This window comes from Rhinopithecus roxellana, chromosome 18 (assembly GCF_007565055.1).
Source record: "Rhinopithecus roxellana isolate Shanxi Qingling chromosome 18, ASM756505v1, whole genome shotgun sequence".
Lineage (NCBI taxonomy): Eukaryota > Metazoa > Chordata > Mammalia > Primates > Cercopithecidae > Rhinopithecus > Rhinopithecus roxellana.
Genome location: NC_044566.1, coordinates 67,270,188 through 67,288,434, shown reverse-complemented (window position 1 = coordinate 67,288,434; position 18,247 = coordinate 67,270,188). Strand labels below are relative to the sequence as shown.

Below are 18,247 nucleotides of genomic sequence, written 5' to 3'. Positions count from 1 at the left end.
CAGGTGATCCACCCACCTCAGCCTCCCAAAGTGCTGGGGTTATAGGTGTGAGCCACCACACCCGACCTTAATTTTTAAGGTCTCATACAAATGTAAGTTTAAAATTAATAGAAATGTTTATTTTTAACATTATTTAATAACACAGAAATTTCATAGAATTTTTGAAGAGTTCAGCTGATTGTACATTTCATTGTTACCACGGAATGATGAAGTGATATGCCTGACAGATCACTGAAGTCGGCGTGAACTCAGTTTTCATTTTTCCAGAGATTTTATCAGTTGATAAAATCTTCAAAGTAGTTAACTTTATCACTTTTTTTTTTAAAGTAGAAGTTTCGAAGACAATTTTGGAACTGTGATGTGATTTCAAAATCTTGTTCATCTTTTTTGTTATTCCACTTGTTACCATTAGGTGGTGTTAAATGGCCATATCAGAAACAAAATGAGCAAAGGGAAATCTGGACTGTAAAGAAATGGGAGTCTCCGAAAAGTTTTTTCCATGAAATTTGAATTTTCTATATTGAAATTCTGGGGATATTGATACATAGTCAATTTTTTTAGCATCTTATCAAACATACCTCTACATCATCTATGTTTATCTTTAAAAAGTATGTTAGTATTGTAGCTTAATCATTTTTTAGAACACAGAACAGTTTAGAACCTGTTAATTGCTGTCTCCCCTCCCAGAAAGATTTGTATACACTTTCACCCGAAGCCCAACATGAGCCCAGTGCAAAGCCTGTCTAGTTTTTTAGCAACCAGTAACTGAAAATTCAGCCCTTCTCCTCCAGTCAACCTGACTATTATGTGGATTCTAGTTTATATTTCATCTTAAAGCATTTATGGCAACCCCTTTGCTAATACACGTTTTCTCAGGTGATTGTGTGTTACAAAGGTTAAAGCTAGGCGGATGTGCCGGCACCATCCACATCCTCATCACTGACCATTTGAGGGCCTGGCAGGAACGAGGACCATGTGCCACATGACAGGGACACAGAATAGAAGACAGGACCATGCCCTGGGGCTCCGGTCTACTTCTTAGACTTAACTGTATCATTCTGTAGCAGCTCAAGCACATGCAAAATCAGAACTCTTTTCCCTCCCGAGACAGGGTCTCACTTTGTTGCCCAGGCTGTAGTGGTGTGATCATAGCTCACTGAAACCTTGCCTCCTGGGCTCAAGTGGTCCTGCTGCCTCAGCCCCACAAAGGGCTGGGACTGCAGGCGTGTGCTGCCACCCCCGGCCAAAATCAGAACTCTTAGAATGTGCTTCCCCACTTCTGGAGGCTCACTACACTTTTGCAAAGAACTATATTTTTTTTGAGACAGAGTCTCCCTCTGTCTCACAGGCTGGAGTACAGTGGTGCGATCTTGGCTCATTGCAACCTCTGCTTCCTGGGTTCAAGCGATTCTTGTGCCTCAGCCTCCCAAGTAGCTGAGATTACAGGCACGCACCACCATGCCCAGCTAATTTTTATATTTTTAGTAGAGATGGGATTTCACCATGTTGGCCAGACTGGTCTCCAACCCCTGACCTCAAGTGATGTGCCCTCCTCGGCCTCCCAAAGTGCTGGGATTAAGGCATGAGTCACTGCACCTGGTATGTGTTTTTTAATGTTGTTAGTTTCAACAATTAGTTATATAACCTAGACATAAAATAGAACTAGAAGTTATGTAAACCTTAAAGCATAGAAACATCAGAAAGTCATAAGTATGATCTTTTTGTTAGAATATTAAATATCTGTTAAAAGTAAAATTAATATTTATAAAATGTAGTAATATATTCATTTTACTAACATTTAATATTTTATTAAATGATAACAATGTATATGTTGATTTGACATCTTTATATTTTGTTTATTAAATCGTGAAATATTAATTCAGAATGCCTTGAAATAACTTTTACTCCTCCTGCATACAGCGTAAAAGAGCAGTGGACCTCAATGTTAAAATCTTGGATTTGAGTAGTACATTTCTTATGGGAACCAATTTTCCCAACAAGATTGAGAAGCATCTCTTACCAGAACACATTCGTCATAACTTCACATCTGCTGGGGATCATATCATCATTGATGGTCTCCACGCAGAAGCACCAGACGACTTGGTATGTATGTTTCATTCTCTTCGTTGTTTAGGTCCCATCTGTGTGTTGCTACTGTTTTAACCTAAAATTCAGTGATAATATAGTAGTATCCTTAAAAACTTTTTAGCATTACTAAGCCCTAAAAGTTTAACTTGTGGAATTATTAATGCCATAAACACTGAAAAGAATGAAAATGATTTAATTACTTATATTTCATATAAGACTTCTTATTTTTGAAGTATGATTAATAACAGCATTGACTGACATTCTAGACTACAGAGACTTTTAAATTCATGCAGCCTTACTTCTCCTGGTTAAGACGCTGTATAGCATAGAGATCCATGCACTGGGTAGAGGTTTGTCCCGCCATACCTCAGAACAGTACCCTAGAGCTGCAGTCACGTATGCTGTTGCATCCCATGCTATTGTATGACTCTGGAAGCTTTATCGCCTTGTGTAGACCATTGCTTTATTTTGAAAGCGGTGATCATCTGCAGATGAAGTGGTGAGCATGAGCCTGTGTTATTGTCGCGTAGGACTGTGTCATGGTATTTATAATCTTCACCGTTTACTTTTTAAATGTAGGTGCGAGAAGCTGCTTATAAAATTTTTCTTTATCCCAATGCTGGTCAGTTGAAATGTTTGGAGGAGTTGCTCAGCAGTAGAGATCTTCTGGCGAAGCTGGTGGGGTATTCCACATTTTCCCACAGGGCTCTCCAAGGAACGATCGCTAAAAATCCAGGTAAGCCTGTTGATCCAACATTTAAGGGCAAAACAGGATTTTTATGAAACTGAGCTTTTGATTTTAAATAGCTGTAAATTAGTGTTCTATTTTTAATACGTGCAGAGAACCATTTATAGAGATTTTCTATGTATTTTTATAGGAACCATTTTTAAATAGAGCTAATAATTTGGCATCTATTCTGTCCAAAGAATTTTATTTTATGTGAATGTTGAGAGTAAAATCATAACCTAAATTTTCATTTTGATGTTAGTGTAAATTGTTTTCATTTTAACTCAATTAGTTTCTGTGCTCAGTTTGACCAAATTGGTTAGAATTAGGGTAAGAGAATGAAAGATCAGTATGTTTACTGAGGTCGAGATTAATTATAGGTTAGGTCATATAAAAAACAGTCAGATAGGCCTCCTTTTCAGAGAGAAGAGTACTGCTTAGGAAGGTTTGTGCTGGGTGAGGTGTTACGGAAGTGTGTCGTTGGGTTTGTCATAAACTGCCTTGTGCTATGTTGAGTTCCTTATGATTCATAATGTCTAAGAGAAAATGTTACACAAAAATAATATAAATGTACATAATACGTTTTTTCAAAAGCATTTATTAACTTAACAGTTGTAATTTAGGTGGTGAGTCAGGAGTAGGGTGGCCATGATGGTGGAGCTGCGTGAGACTTAAGGTCTTGGCAGTGAAGTTGTAAGACTTAGTGAGGATGAGGGGGAGGAGGAGGCAGTGTGGTGGGCCCCCTGGGGTTCTAGTTGTATATCTGATTAGACATTCCACTCACGGACAGAGGGGACACTAGGGGCAGATCACAACCTGAATCCTCGCTTATCTTTATTCCTTCTGTGCTTATCCCTCTCACCCTAGCATGTTCTTCTCATCTCCAAAGTTCTCTAAATGCACTCAATCTTGCTTCCTACTCTTTCATAAACAGCTGTTTCCCTTGACTTGTCAAGGCTCTCGGTTAAGCCGCAGGCGTGTCACACTCATTGCGGCCTGGGTTCCCTAGCTCATGTCACTCTCCTACAGAGACCAGCTTTTTTTCCTAGTCTACCTGTTAAAATCTTACCCTGTTTTTTTAGTGTTCAGCTCAAAACTTCTCTTTCATGAAGCTTGTTAAACTTTTTCACTTTCCTTGGACCCCTTTGTCCCTAAACCCTTGAAACACTTATAATTTGTTTCATATAATCGAAGCTCCTAAACAGATGTAACATGTATGTCATGTATTAAATGTGTGTTTTTAGTGTATGTTTTTTCTTTTTTTGTAAGTATCAGTTTGGTGGAAAGTATGTTTTTCTGTAGTCGCTGTTGTCAACAGTTTGATTATAATAGTACCATAGTTTTATTTTATATTTATATAAAATAATAATATTAGAATATCATTCAGTGCTTACTCTGTTGTTATCTCATTTCCTTCCTCTGCAGCTTTGTGAAGTAGGTATTTGTATTCATGTCACAGATAAGGAATCTAAGGTTAGATTATATTGCTAAAATGTGGCAGAACTGAAGCCTCAACACATATTCTACATTTATGGTTTTCCATAGGCTGCTTGAGACCTAATGCCCTATGTTTTGTATCATCTACATCCCATTTTTGTTTATTAATTCAGCAGATATTTACTGATTGCCCACTATATGTCAGATACTATTCTTGGTCATGGTGTATAAAGCAGAACAAAATTCCTATCCTTATGCCGTTTACATTCTTGTGAGCAAGGGAAGACAGTTAAGAACGAAATGAGTAGATAAAGTATGTGGTATGTTATTAGTTAATGCAAGCTGTGGAGAAACTGAACAGGGAAGGGGATAAGGAATGTGGGCATGTAGGCTGGTGTTGGAGTTTTAGAGAGTGTTGTCGGAGGGCTCACTGAGAACGTGGCATGTGAGCACGCTCTTGACAGGAACAGGTGTGAGGCTGTGGCTCTTGGGGACAGAAAGGTTTCACGCAGAGTCACTGGCAAGTGCTAAGGTCTTGAGGCAGAAAAATGCCTGCCACGTTTGAGGAGGGCAGAGTGGCTGAAGCGCAGCGTGTGCAAGGAGAGTGGCGAGAGGTGGGAACAGGCTGACAAGGGGCGGCATTAAGTAGAGAGGACACAAGTGCAACAGGTCGCTGTGGGGGTTGGGGCAGAGGAATGAGAGATCTGACTCTAGTGCTAATGGTGAGAGTCAATGCTGCTGTTCCTGAGAGAAGACTGCAGCAGGGCCAGGGTGGAAGAGGGCCTGTTTAGATGCTGTTTTGCAGTAACTATGATGAGAAATGTTGGCATCTTGACCAGGTAGTAGCAGGGAAGGTGGTAAGATGTGATCAGATTCTGGGTACATGGTATTTGGAAGAGGGAGCCAACATTTTCGACCTAAGCAACTAGAAAGAGTGAGTTACTACTGTTAACTAAGATTGCGAGGACCGGGAACTTGGTTTGGTTCAGGTTAAGTTGGAGACACCAAATAAGGTTCAAGTGGCCAAGTTGGGTAGGCAGTTAGATAGAGTGTGAGTTCTGAGCTTCAGATGTAAGTTTGAACCGCTAAAATGAGACTGTGAGACCACTAAGAGAGTGAACTTAAAGAACAAGTCCAAGGACTGCACTCTGGGGCCTTCAAGTTTAAGAGGCAGGCATGTGAGGAACTGCTAGTTAACGCTGCCAGATGTAACGGCCAGTAAGGGAGGTGGAAAGTGATCACAGCATGTGGTCCTGGAGGCCACGCAGAAGGTTTGTCTACAGGAGAAGGGAGAGATCAGCTGACTCATGCTGTGGCCAGGTCAGATGTGAGGAGGGCTGGGCATGACCACCGGCTCTAGCAGCGTGGGTGGAGCTCACTGGACCTGCAGCACCCAGCGCCAGATTCCGTGACTGGCAGCTCAGCCTTGTGCACTAAGCGCTTGGTGTGCTGATGTACTGGCAGGGGCGGTTGTGCACCACATCACATAAGATGTGCCCCGGGTCCTTGAGGATGTAAAGCTTAGTTGAGGAGCCGGATATATGCATATAAAAAGAGAAATGATAATACAGGTTGGCACGTTTTTGGTGCTGATGGAGTAGTACAGACAAAACAATGCCATGGGATATAAGAGCTCGGGGCGTCTGTCAGATGCGTCTGTGGCTGTTGAAGGCACCCTGAGGGAAATGAAACGGTCATGCACAGTGTCAGAGTGAGCGCTCCGCAGAGCAGAGGAAAACAGGAAAGGCTGACTGAGGCTAAGGCGGGCATTCATGTGGACGGTGAATGAGGAAGTAACTGCGGTGAGGCACTTAGTGATTTTCAGGGGGTTTCAAATTCAGTCTTAATATGACAATTCTCTAGGGACACTAACTGAGGCAAGCCAGGTGCAGTGTCTCACGCCTGTAATCTCAGCACTTTGGGAGGCCGAGGCAGGCAGATCACTTGAGGTCAAGAGTTTGAGACCAGCCTGGCCAACATGGTGAAACCCCGTCTCTACTATAAATACAAAAATTAACTAGGCATGGTGGCGGGTGCCTGTAATCCCAGCTACTTAGGAGGCTGAGGCAGGAGAATCGATTGAAGCCCGGGAGGCAGAGGTTGCAGTGAGCCGAGATGGCACCTCTGCACTCCAGCCTGGGCAACAGAGCAAGACTCGGAGGTTGCAGTGAGCCGAGACGGCGCCTCTGCACTCCAGCCTGGGCAACAGAGCAAGACTCGGAGGTTGCAGTGAGCCGAGACGGCGCCTCTGCACTCCAGCCTGGGCAACAGAGCAAGACTCGGAGGTTGCAGTGAGCCGAGACGGCGCCTCTGCACTCCAGCCTGGGCAGCAGAGCAAGGCTCGGAGGTTGCAGTGAGCCGAGACAGCGCCTCTGCACTCCAGCCTGGGCAGCAGAGCAAGACTCGGAGGTTGCAGTGAGCCGAGACAGCGCCTCTGCACTCCAGCCTGGGCAGCAGAGCAAGGCTCGGAGGTTGCAGTGAGCCGAGACAGCGCCTCTGCACTCCAGCCTGGGCAGCAGAGCAAGGCTCGGAGGTTGCAGTGAGCCGAGACGGCGCCTCTGCACTCCAGCCTGGGCAGCAGAGCAAGGCTCCGTCTCAAAAACAAGATTATTTGAGGCAGATTCTTCACATGTAAAATGACTGGAAGAATAAGATGGATGAATGTGAAAAGAGGGTTAGTAAGAGATAAAACGTATACAAGCATACAGAGGGATTCATTTGAAAACAGTTTGGCATGGCACCTGGAATATAATCCTAAAATGAGATTTCACTTTTGACTAAATAATGTCTTTGTTCCCCCAAATTCCAATTGTTGTTTCCTATGGCACATGAGCCAGTGTTTTCAGGATTCGTATACACAGGACTTGTTAGGTATTGACAGTGGCAAGAAACCTCCTGGTTTGGGTTTAGGTTATAACCGCCGTTATTTATTTCCTTCGCCTTTTATTTCACTCAAAAGGAGGTGACTTAAACAGAAGAGAGGGCAAGAAACTTAAAACTGTATAAAAGATTATCTGGAAAATATAAACATAGTGTTTGTAGTGAGCTAAAATACATATGAAAGCTCTGTATACATAAGTCAGGGATAAAAAGTGCCACATTAAAAAATACTCATAAAACATTTCTTCTTGTGGGAAACGGTGGTAATCCTACCACACTGCCTTTATGGGTTTGTAGATTATGACAACTACAGCAGAAGTATTTTAATAAAAGTACTTAAAAAATTCTATCGGAAGTTAAAATTTGTTTTTCTTATTTTGCTATTTTTTTCATATTTATCCTGAATAGATTATTCTATAGTTGTATATAAAAATAAAATTGTTATCAAGAAAAACATTGATTTTGAGAAATTTATTTCAGTGAATGATGCTTCTACACTGCACCTATTTTAAATGAACAAAGCAGAGTCTAGATATCTCTTTAAAACTTTGAAAACATCAGACATGTCTAAGAACGTTTTTTCTTACACATAGGAATGGATAGAAACACCTTGAAATTTTGGACTTTTTTCTTTAGCTTCCAATTATCTCGTTTTTTTTTTTTGAGATGGAGTCTCACTCTCTTGCCCAGGCTGGAGTACAATCTGGGCTCACAATCTGGGCTCAATCTGGGCTCACTACAATCTCTACCTCCTGGGTTCAAGCTCTTCTCCTGCCTTAGCCTCCCACGTAGCTGGGACTACAGGTGTGCACCACCATGCCCGGCTCATTTTTGTATTTTTGGTAGAGACGGGGTTTTACCTTGTTGGCCACGCTGGTCTTGAACTCCTGACCTCAGGTGATCCACCCCCCCTCAGCCTCCCAAAGTACTGGGATTACAGGCGTGAGCGACTGCGCCTGTCCCATTAACTCTTTTAATTTTGGGATATAATCTGAGGCTGTGGATTATTAGTATGCCAATTTAATTTTTTTCTGATTAAAAGATCATCATCACCTAGAAGTATTTACTGTATGTTTGGTATATGTTAGTAGCTCTACTTCCCTTTGAAAATCATCACTTTAAGGGAATTGTGGTATATAGATTATGATCATCACGTAATAATTTTAACAGATATGTTCATTTTATTTCACATAATTGAAGATATTTTCTTTTGAATTTCATTTTAGAGACTGTCATGCAGTTCCTTGAGAAACTATCTGACAAACTTTCTGAAAGGTTAGTTTTTATTCTACTATTTAGTTTTTTGGTTAAGGTTATTTAGTCCTTTCAAAGAAGACTTGATTTATAAAAAATTAGGAAGTGACCTAGAATATAAGTTTTGGCATATTGGACCAGACCTGTCTCACTATGAGACATACTTTGAAAGGCCATAGTTGTCTTCCTTAATGTGTCGTTCTTGAAAACATAGACTGTCCCCTTTCATTAAACAATTGTTTTTAGAAATTCATCTTTCATTTGTACTTTAAAAATCTTTACCAAAATGTTTTTGAAACTATTTATTTTAACTTGTGCCATGAATTTTATGACAAGTTCATAAAAATATTTCTCTTCTTTTGGCCTAAATACAGGAGGCTTATGGATGTGGTGTCTTTTTGATTTTGTGTAGTATCTTAAGAATGTGCTGTCTCAACATTTGTAATTTCAGGCTGAAGTGTTTTACTGCCTTTGGTGTGTCCGTTTGTTATATACAAGTTGAGTGTCCCTTATCTGAAATGCTTGGGACTACACATGTTTTGGATTTCATTTTTGGGGGGAAATTTGGAATATTTGCATACACGTAATGAAATATCTTGGGGATGGGACCCAAGTCTAAACACGAAATTCATTTATGTCTCATATACACCTTATACACATAGCCTGAAGATAATTTTATACAGTGTTTTTAATAATTTTGTGCCTGAAACAAAGTTTTGGCTGCAACCCCTCACGCCACATCACATGTAGAATTTTCCACTTGTACCATCATGTCAGTGCTGAGAAAGTTTCAGATTGTCAGATTAGGGAGGCTCAACCTGTATTCCTGCCTCCCCTGCCCCTCCCCTGCTCAGTGCCTTCAATCATGCACTTGCCCTTCACTGGCCCTCTTGCGGGACTTAGTTGAGAGGCAGCACACCTTTAGGTACTAAGGATTCTAGGAAGAAGCAGTCATGGTTTGTAAAAAAAGGATGATATTTCCTCTTTCTCTCTTGTGATACTGTCTAAAATTGTGTTTGCCTCTTTTGGCTACACCAACACATTGGATCTTGGCTCACATTTCTGTTTTGGACTATAAACTCATGCCTCAGAACTCATTCCTCTCTAGTTTGGATTATGTTTATAAATTCTAAAATTTTCTTTTAATAATCCTGGTGAACCACTGTGTCTTTGATACAATGAAGAGGGTTAATTATGCACTTATTGAGGATTTATCCTGCTTTACTCAGTGAAGTGTTAGTAGTCTTTCTCTACATAGCTACAGATTTTTTGAGCAAGCATAGCTTCATAATTCTACAGGTATTTATAGGAGTTAGGAGTTAATTCCAATATACATGTCATATTGTACAAATATTAAATACTTATTTAATTATTCACCAGCTAGAGTTTTTCTATAGGGGAAAAATGACTAGGAATCTTAAATGTAGCCAATGATAAAATTCCTTTCTAGAAGTTAATTTGTTTAGTCTCTTTAAAAAGGTATAGCAAAGAGTAGTGATTTAAAGTTTGCTGATTAATACTTTGCATATTTGTAATGACATTGCTAGTTTTTCCAAGCTTTAGGACTCTTGAGGCATATATCCAGCATGTTGCTTTTTAAGGTAGAAATTGAATATGCTGCTTTATATATTGTTATTTCTCATGACACTTAGGTAAAATTTGGATTAATAATGATTTACATGTGCACTACTAATTATATCTAATCTTCTTATGAATATTGGAATGTAACATAAGCAAGCTAGTCCTTTCGTAATGTAATTATTAAAACTTTGTCCTAACAAGTAATGATAAACCTGTTTTGTAGAACTCTAAAAGATTTTGCGATGATACGAGAGATGAAAATGAAACTGAATCCTCGAAATTCTGTAAGTATGTTGGAATATTTTTATTATAGACAGTCTGTCAACTGAAATCAATGTCTTGTGGTTCAGGAACTTTCTTGTGATGGGCTAGAGGTCCATTTAGTCTTGTTTCTGATCCTCAGTTTTGGTGAATAAAGATGTTGAAATATTTGATTCTTATGTCCCAAACTGATGTTGCCTGTACATACAGCATTTTTGTTGAGGAGTTGACATATTTTATGGAAATACACTAACACAATGTGGACATATTCATGCAAAGACTGCTTTCATTCTGTGGAGTGTTGGCTTCTGAGTTTGAAGCAGACTTGAAGGAGACTCAGTGGAGGCTTGATCTGGCAGGTGGCCATTTTAACCATCAGTGTTAACATTGCAGTTCATTTGCTTATTTGTTTGCTAATTTATGATGCCCAGTTGAGTAGGTCAGTATTTGACTAACAAAGTATACCACATTCTAAAAACATGTAAGTGTTGTTTTCAATCATGTGATTGTATGATCTTCCTTATGTGGTCCAACAGTATAGACAAGTGTTATTATGGCCAGAATGCTGCCCAGGTGATTGGGGGAGTGCCCTCAAAAGTGTCGAGACTCCAGATATTAGGACTCATTCCCATTTGGTTCTAGGGCACTACAGGATTGCCGGGGTTGTCTACACCATTCTTTCCCAAATGCTGTTGTTAATTCTTGACTTAGTTGCTGCTGCCAGAGCCATCGTCATGAGGAAGATTTAGGGAAATGGGCCTTACAGATTTACAAACTGTTTACTAGCTTCCCAGATACAGCCACTAGGAAACAGATTAGTTCCATTAAGCTCAGTGATGTGTAGAGTAGCATGTCAGTCTGTTAATTTATGGAGGGAGCTGTGTCTAGCAAAGTAACTAGTGTTAGTCATCTGCACACCTTGGCCTGGTAGGTAGTCTCATTTGGGAGACTAAATAATAGATAAGAATTTAGTTTGGTGACTATAGAAACAGAAAAATAAAAAATAAAATGTGTTGCCAAAAGCTAATTCAGTAAAAGTGAATATGACTTTAAACTGTTATCTGTAGACACTTGTATATAGCTTATGGATACGATTATTCTGCAGATATTTGTGAAATGCCCAGTCTCCTCATGAAGTCCCTGTTTTGGTGAATGGTGCCACCATTCACCCTGCTGTTCTAATCAGGGCCTGTACTTAATCCAGACCAGTGGTTCTCAAAGTGTGGTTCCTGGACCGGAAGCAGTAGCATCATGTGGAAACTTGTTAGAAATGCAAATTCTTGAGCCCCACTTCAGACCCACTGAATCAAAAACTGGGGCGAGCTCCACAATCTGTGTTTCAACAAGCATCTCCAGGCACTGCACACTGCCCTCCCCCATAATCATTTGTTAGTTCCTGCAGATTCTCCCGTCCTGTGAACTCTTGTGTCTTCTCCTGTACACGTTGCCATAGCCTGGGTTGGGATCATGATTCTCACCCAGATGGTCACTGGGAATGCCAAACTGGTTTCTAGCCTTTTGTTCTTGCTCTACTCAAAGCCTTCTTGGAATCAAACAGTTTAACCATGGTTTTAGCCCAGTGTTAGGCATAGAATTGGTTGTCAGCACTTACTTGAACTATGAATGAATAATAAATGAATGAATTGCCACCAGAGGGATTTGTCTAAAAAGCAGATCTGACCTTCTCACTCTGTTGTTTAAAATTCTTCAGTAGCTCCCGGTTATTCTCTGATTTCCCTGCCTACTGCCCTGCTGCTCCCGCCAAGCCCTCATGGTTTGGCCCTTGCCTGCTTCTCTAGCTTCATCTTCTGCTGCCCTTCCAAGCTGAGGCTGTGTTCTTTGCTCCCTCCTAATAACTGTGCAATGCTCATGTGATCTCTATTCACTTTGTTTGGCTTTCTGTCCTTGCTTTGCTTTCTTTGACTCTTTAATTTGAATTAGTATTTATGTACTGGCCACATGAGTATGGCATGGTGGGCAGCTTCCAGTCATTTACAAACACCACCTACAGGAATGCCTTTCCCCCTTTCTCATCTGGATTAACTGCTCCTATCATAAAACTCAATTCAGGCTTTGCCTTCTCGAGAACATTTCCTAACCTTCCGCTGTGATTTAAATACCCTTCTCGTGGACTGTGTTTTACATGGCACAATGTAGACATGACATACTGTCCTCTGATTGTTGAGTCACTTGCCTTTCTGCTGCCTAAGCTATCATCCTCTTGCTTTTGTCTCATTACAGCCTGCACTCTGTCTGCATCTAGCAGATAGTAAATAATCATCTGTTAGAGAAAATGTGTGCCAAGACCTGAACACGGTGGGGCCAGGATTCCATGGACACAGTCCCTGCCCTTCAGGCACTCATGGGGAGAAAGAAAATAAGCCTACAAGTATCTTAGGTTGTCATACATCCCTTGATATAAGTATTACCATGGAATATGGGAAATAACACCTTGTTATTGGAGTAGATTATGCCTGAACTGAAATGTTAAAGGATAATGGTACTGAGGAGAGCTGCAAACATTTGCTGAGCCCTTATTCAATGCCAGATACTCTACTTCATAGTTTAAGTATATTCAGCAATCTTATTTGGGAGGTACTGTTGATTCTTTCAACACATATTTACTGAGTGATTACCCTGTGCCAGGCACTGTTCAGGGTACAGGAATGTAATAGGGAAGGATGCAAACAAAGTCCCTGTTGTCATGCAGTTTATAGTCTGGTATGGATTGGAAACTTGAGCCCAGGCAGTCTGTCTTCACAGCCTGGTCTCTTAACCACTCTTTCGTCCACCTGGACACCTAGAAGGAGGACAGTTCATTCAAGTATTCAAGCTTTCCTTTCTTTCAGTATTATATACCAGTCATCAAAAGCAACTAGTCCTGCAGTACTTCTTTATGACATATTTTCTTTGCCAAGATTAGAGTTAATTCTGCCTTGGTTACATTTTAAATTGTTGCTTTCATTTTGATATCTACCCAAAGCTGCTTGCTTAGATTTAGAAAGAACCTTAATCTTACCTTTAGTACACTCATCTTACCTGCAGTATGTTTTATGGGTTAATACATGGGTTACATTTTGGGAAAAATTTCATTATGGCTAATATAATTCATTAAAGTTTACTTTTGTTAGATTCCACTTTAGAATGACATTTGTTTGCCTTTTCCCCAGATTCTGTAGGTCTTATTTATACCTTGCTATCCTTTGATTACAGGGAAGTCAAAATAAGGAGCCAGGTATTTTCTGCCAAGCTATCAATTTTTTAAGGGATTCGATAAAATTGCTCTGATTTACATGAACGGTAGCTGGTTTACATTCTATAAACTGGCCACGTTGCTGATAAAAACTGAGAAAGAGTCAGTAGCTTTCCTTAACAGTGAATTATTCCATTGTAGGAAGTAATGCCTTGGGACCCCCCCTACTACAGTGGTGTGATTCGTGCAGAAAGGTAAGTTTTTCAAGAAATACCCATAGAGGAAAAGGAAAAAGGAAGCTGATGTTTATTCGGCAGCTACTGTCATCCACTGAGTCACCCACAGTACAAATCCTTCCCCTGACACCATCCTTCTGCTGGCGTGGTCTGCTTCACTCACGTATTCTTCAGCTGCTTGTATCACTTCCTTGTTTAAAACTCTAGAATCTGGTCCCTCTCCAGTCCCGCCCTTGTGTAGCTTTCTGGTTCTCTTCTTAGGCTGTGAGCATTGCTGGAATCCTTGTTGTGTCCCGTTGCTGGCCCAGAGTAGGGGCTCAGCATGTGTTTACTGAACCAGTAAAGGAATAAAGTGGTACATGGCATGGTGCTACGTTATTTCCTTATGTTTTCTCATTTTTATTTGGACACATATATTGTCAACACATTATTGGTCCATCTGGAAGGATTTAAATGAAATAAAGATTTAAGCAACTTAAGCTGACAGAAGTACTCCTCTGGCTTCTGTATCCTCCTGTGTTCATTATATTGGAGAAAAGGAGATATGTCCTCCTGTCCCTGCATACGCACTGTTTCTGTAATTTTTATATTTATTTATAAACCCAAGAAATAGAGCTGTTTTCACAGTGAACACATTTTCAAATGTTTATAGCTCAAGTAACTTTATATGCCCAATAGGAATTTTAAAGAAAAAGCTCAGAATCTTACCCTTTAATAACTTGTTAACATTTTTCTCTTGTAATTAATTTTTGAGATACACTGTTTAAGTAGCAGAGTTAAGATTGATTTAGGTAATAGAAGAAAATGTAAGTTTTTTGGTTTTTTCTTCATTAAAGCATACCAGCATGCACTGTGATAATGTGTTTATTTATTTGGTATTGAGCTTTAAAATATTTTTATGACTATGCATTATTGAAGCGTCAAGTAAAGCATAGTAGGTACTTGTCCAAACTAAGAAGTAATTGCTTAATTATTTATTTTGGCATTTGTCATAAAAATAGAAAACAATAACTTTGTATGTTCTTTTCTATACCAGCAGGATGAGGTAGCCTAAGATCAATGAGTGTATTGAAGCACTTACTTGCTTAATTTTCATTTATTTTCCTCTCTTTGGGCTGCATCCATCACCGTTGCCAAAACCATTTTTACTTACAAGACATAATTGTCTCCTAATCTTTAGTTAAGAATATTTGGTCAGATACTATTTTTTATTTTTATTTTTCATTAAACAACTCTTTTTAGAGACAGGGTCTCACTTTGTCGTCCAGGCCAAAGTATAGTGGCACAATCATGGCTCACTGTAGCCTCAACCTCCTAAGTTCCAGCAGCCCTCCTGCCTCATCCTCTCAAGTAGCTGGCACTACCAGTGCTTACCACCATACCCAGCCGATTTTTAAATTTTTTTGCAGAGATATAGATTCTTGCTGTGTTGCCCAGGTTAGTTAGCTACTATTTTTTTTTTTTTTTTTTTTTTTTGAGGCGGAGTCTTGCTCTGTCGCCCAGGCTGGAGTGCAGTGGCCAGATCTCAGCTCACTGCAAGCTCCACCTCCCGGGTTTACGCCATTCTCCTGCCTCAGCCTCCCGAGTAGCTGGGACTACAGGCGCCCGCCACCTCGCCCGGCTAATTTTTTTGTATTTTTAGTAGAGACGGGGTTTCACCGTGTTAGCCAGGATGGTCTCGATTTCCTGACCTCGTGATCCGCCCGTCTGGGCCTCCCAAAGTGCTGGGATTACAGGCTTGAGCCACCGCGCCCGGCCGTTAGCTACTATTTTTAAAAAATGTATCTCAAATTCAGCATCAGTCTTCTTTTTAGTGAAAACAGATAAACTGTTATTCAAAATCTATAATAATTTGTTCATGGTAAACAACAAGGGTTTAGAATATGTTATAGTTTAATGTAAGATATTGTTTCACAAAATTGTTTTCTGGTTGCAGAACTTGAAACCCTGCTCCTTGTAGTTGCATTAAAAAATAAAATTTCTCTTTTAAAATTCTGTCAAAGATTTGGCTTGGCTGTTTCACCTGTTAACAATGTAGCATAAATCAGTAGTAAAATTTATTTGTACTTTCCATGTTTCTGTAAAGCATTTGATTTTTGACATTGGACAGTAATGTAAATTAAATATATTTAATATTCAATATTCTAATTTTTAGAATTCTAATTTTAATTCTAAATATTTAAAATATTTAATATTCTAATTTAATGTTAAATATTCTAATTTTTGCTACTCTCATTTTTATCTGGTATTCCTTTCATATGTCCCGCATACCTGATTATTTTCAGTAATGCCTTAGCCTTAAATGTGATAGTTTTTTCATTTAACTATACTCTGTAAATATAGCATGCCCAAATGGTGGTTCCAAGGTAGGAGATCAGCAGGACTTGTTTTCTGGTCACAACCTCCTGACCAAAACAGAATCTGGTGCAGACAGGATGAAGTAAAGAAATCAGCCCACACCAGCAGATGGCAAGGAAAGGGATTTCTGGCTGCCCTCACTGCTTATTAGCATAAGACACACCCACCAGCGCCATGACAGTTTACAAGTGCCATGGCCAATGACCCAGAAGTTAGCACCCCCTTCCTAGAAAGTTCTGAATAATCTTCTCCCAATTTGCATTAACCCACCCCTTAATTTGCATCTAAATAACAGTGGGTGTAAATACAGTTGCCTACAGCCCACAAGCCTGGCTCTGGGTGCACTGTAGGATCTGATCACAACCTACTTTTGTTTTATAGAGAGAAACATCTCTATTCACATTTATTTGTTCTGATTTTTCTTCCACCCCTGCTCTTCCTCCACAGTTTATCCCAGGCAAATCCCTTTCTGTCTCAGAGGCAGAACCTCTGTTGGGGGAGCAGTGGGTTCCCATTGCCTCCCTGGTTTGTCTTACACACCTGTGACATCTTGCCATGGGTCCATGAAGCCGCTGAGTCTGCACTAGCCTTGTGTAGCTCCTGGCTCCGCTGTGCTAACAGCCTTTGTGCTGCAAAGTTGACCTGCTAATATGTTCTTCTGGACGTTAAATGTGTCTTGTCAACCATATTTAAAGCTCTGCAAGAACAAACACTCTGGACTTTCAGTAAATACATATTAATTCACAGCCCCTAATCAAGCTTGTATCTAGACCAGTAACTGTGAAAAGCAATCCAGTGATGAGTTTTTTTAGAAGGAGAATGCCATGTTTTTGCATGACATGTTTACAGTGCTCACTGGTTGATGGAGTCTTCCACCTGCTTGCTAAGTCCATGAAATCACCAGGTATGCTGGGACACAGTGTAGTTTGCCAGATATCCATGTGGGGCTTTCGCTTATCTTAAAGTTTTAATACTAATTTATTTATTTGGCTATTAACTCAGTAAAAGAGCCAGGAAACGGGATGCAGAAATGCATCAGAAGAGGTTATAAGAATCAGGTTTTAAAAATCTATTTTAAGGAGCTTCACTGGCAAATGATCGAGTTTTGGTTTGAGGCTTCAGTAATCTTGATTGACAAGAGGAGGCTGCCGCACAGGTAATGGATGAGAAAAGAAAAGAAAAATATCACAGGTTGGGTTTGAGTTAGAAGAGTGGAACGAAGTGAAGATTTCTAAATCCTTGTTAAATTCATCACCTTTCAAGTAAAGACTTAAATGTGTGGCTTGACACAAAATGAAAAATAGAAGGGGCTTTCCTTGATTTGAGCTTTTTTTCAAGTTAACCTCAGGGAGTCTTGTGCTTTTATGTTAAATACTCCAGATTTATTTCAAGTTTTTAATGTTTGTCTAAAGAAAAGTAAGAACCTGTTTAGAAGTAGGAGGAGAAATTAACATGTTTTAAAAGTGCCAAAGGTTGATCCTGGAAAATACCGTCGTGGTATACATGACTGTCAGCAAGTCTTAAAGAGCAGCTCATTTTTCCTTTTTAAAGCTTTAGTGTAAGATTCTTCATGGAAGAGTAACATTATTTCTTTCAAATACGAAAAGTGTGTATTAAATTATTTTATTTGAAATTAAATTTTATTTTTGATTAGGCAATACATTCACATGGCTCATAAAATCATCAATGTTAAGAAGTATTAATTGAGAATACTCATCTCTGCCTCTGCCCCAGAAGTTATCACTTTTCAGTTGTTTAATGTATCCTTCCAGGGTTTGGGTTTTGTTTTTGATGCTTTGGAGACACTATTTCTTTTCTGTAACGAATGAGTTTCAGTATTTCATTTATTTTGGTGCTATTTTTGTTTGTTTATTGTTTTTTGTTTTTGAGACAGAATCTTCCTCCGTTGCTCAGGCTGGAGTGCAGTGACGTGATCTCGGCTCACTGAAACCTCTGCCTCCTGGGTTCCAGTGATTCTCCTGACTCAGCCTCCCAAGTAGCTGGGATTACAGACATGCACCACCACACCCAGCTAATTTTTGTATTTTTAGTAGGAACAGGGATTCACCATTTTGACAAAGCTGATCTCAAACTCCTAGCCTCAAGTGATCCACCTGCCTCAGCCTCCCAAAGTGCTGGGGTTACAGGCATGAGCCACCACACCCTGACAATTTTGGTGCTATTTTTTTTTTTTTTTTTTGAGGCGGAGTCTCGCTCTGTCGCCCGGACTGG

The 18,247-nt window shown here is 39.9% G+C and overlaps 1 protein-coding gene across 3 annotated transcripts in view; it reads left to right on the top strand.

Annotated features, from left to right (window-relative positions):
- Positions 1-18,247, top strand: part of MIPEP (mitochondrial intermediate peptidase) — a 158,837-nt gene that overhangs the window by 17,491 nt on the left and 123,099 nt on the right. For all 3 annotated transcript variants that reach the window (XM_030922176.1, XM_030922175.1, XM_030922174.1), the window contains exons 6-10: positions 1,921-2,103; positions 2,668-2,824; positions 8,359-8,407; positions 10,191-10,251; positions 13,623-13,675. In XM_030922176.1, coding sequence (XP_030778036.1) covers positions 1,921-2,103; positions 2,668-2,824; positions 8,359-8,407; positions 10,191-10,251; positions 13,623-13,675 — 503 coding nt within the window. The remainder of the gene's footprint in view (positions 1-1,920; positions 2,104-2,667; positions 2,825-8,358; positions 8,408-10,190; positions 10,252-13,622; positions 13,676-18,247) is intronic.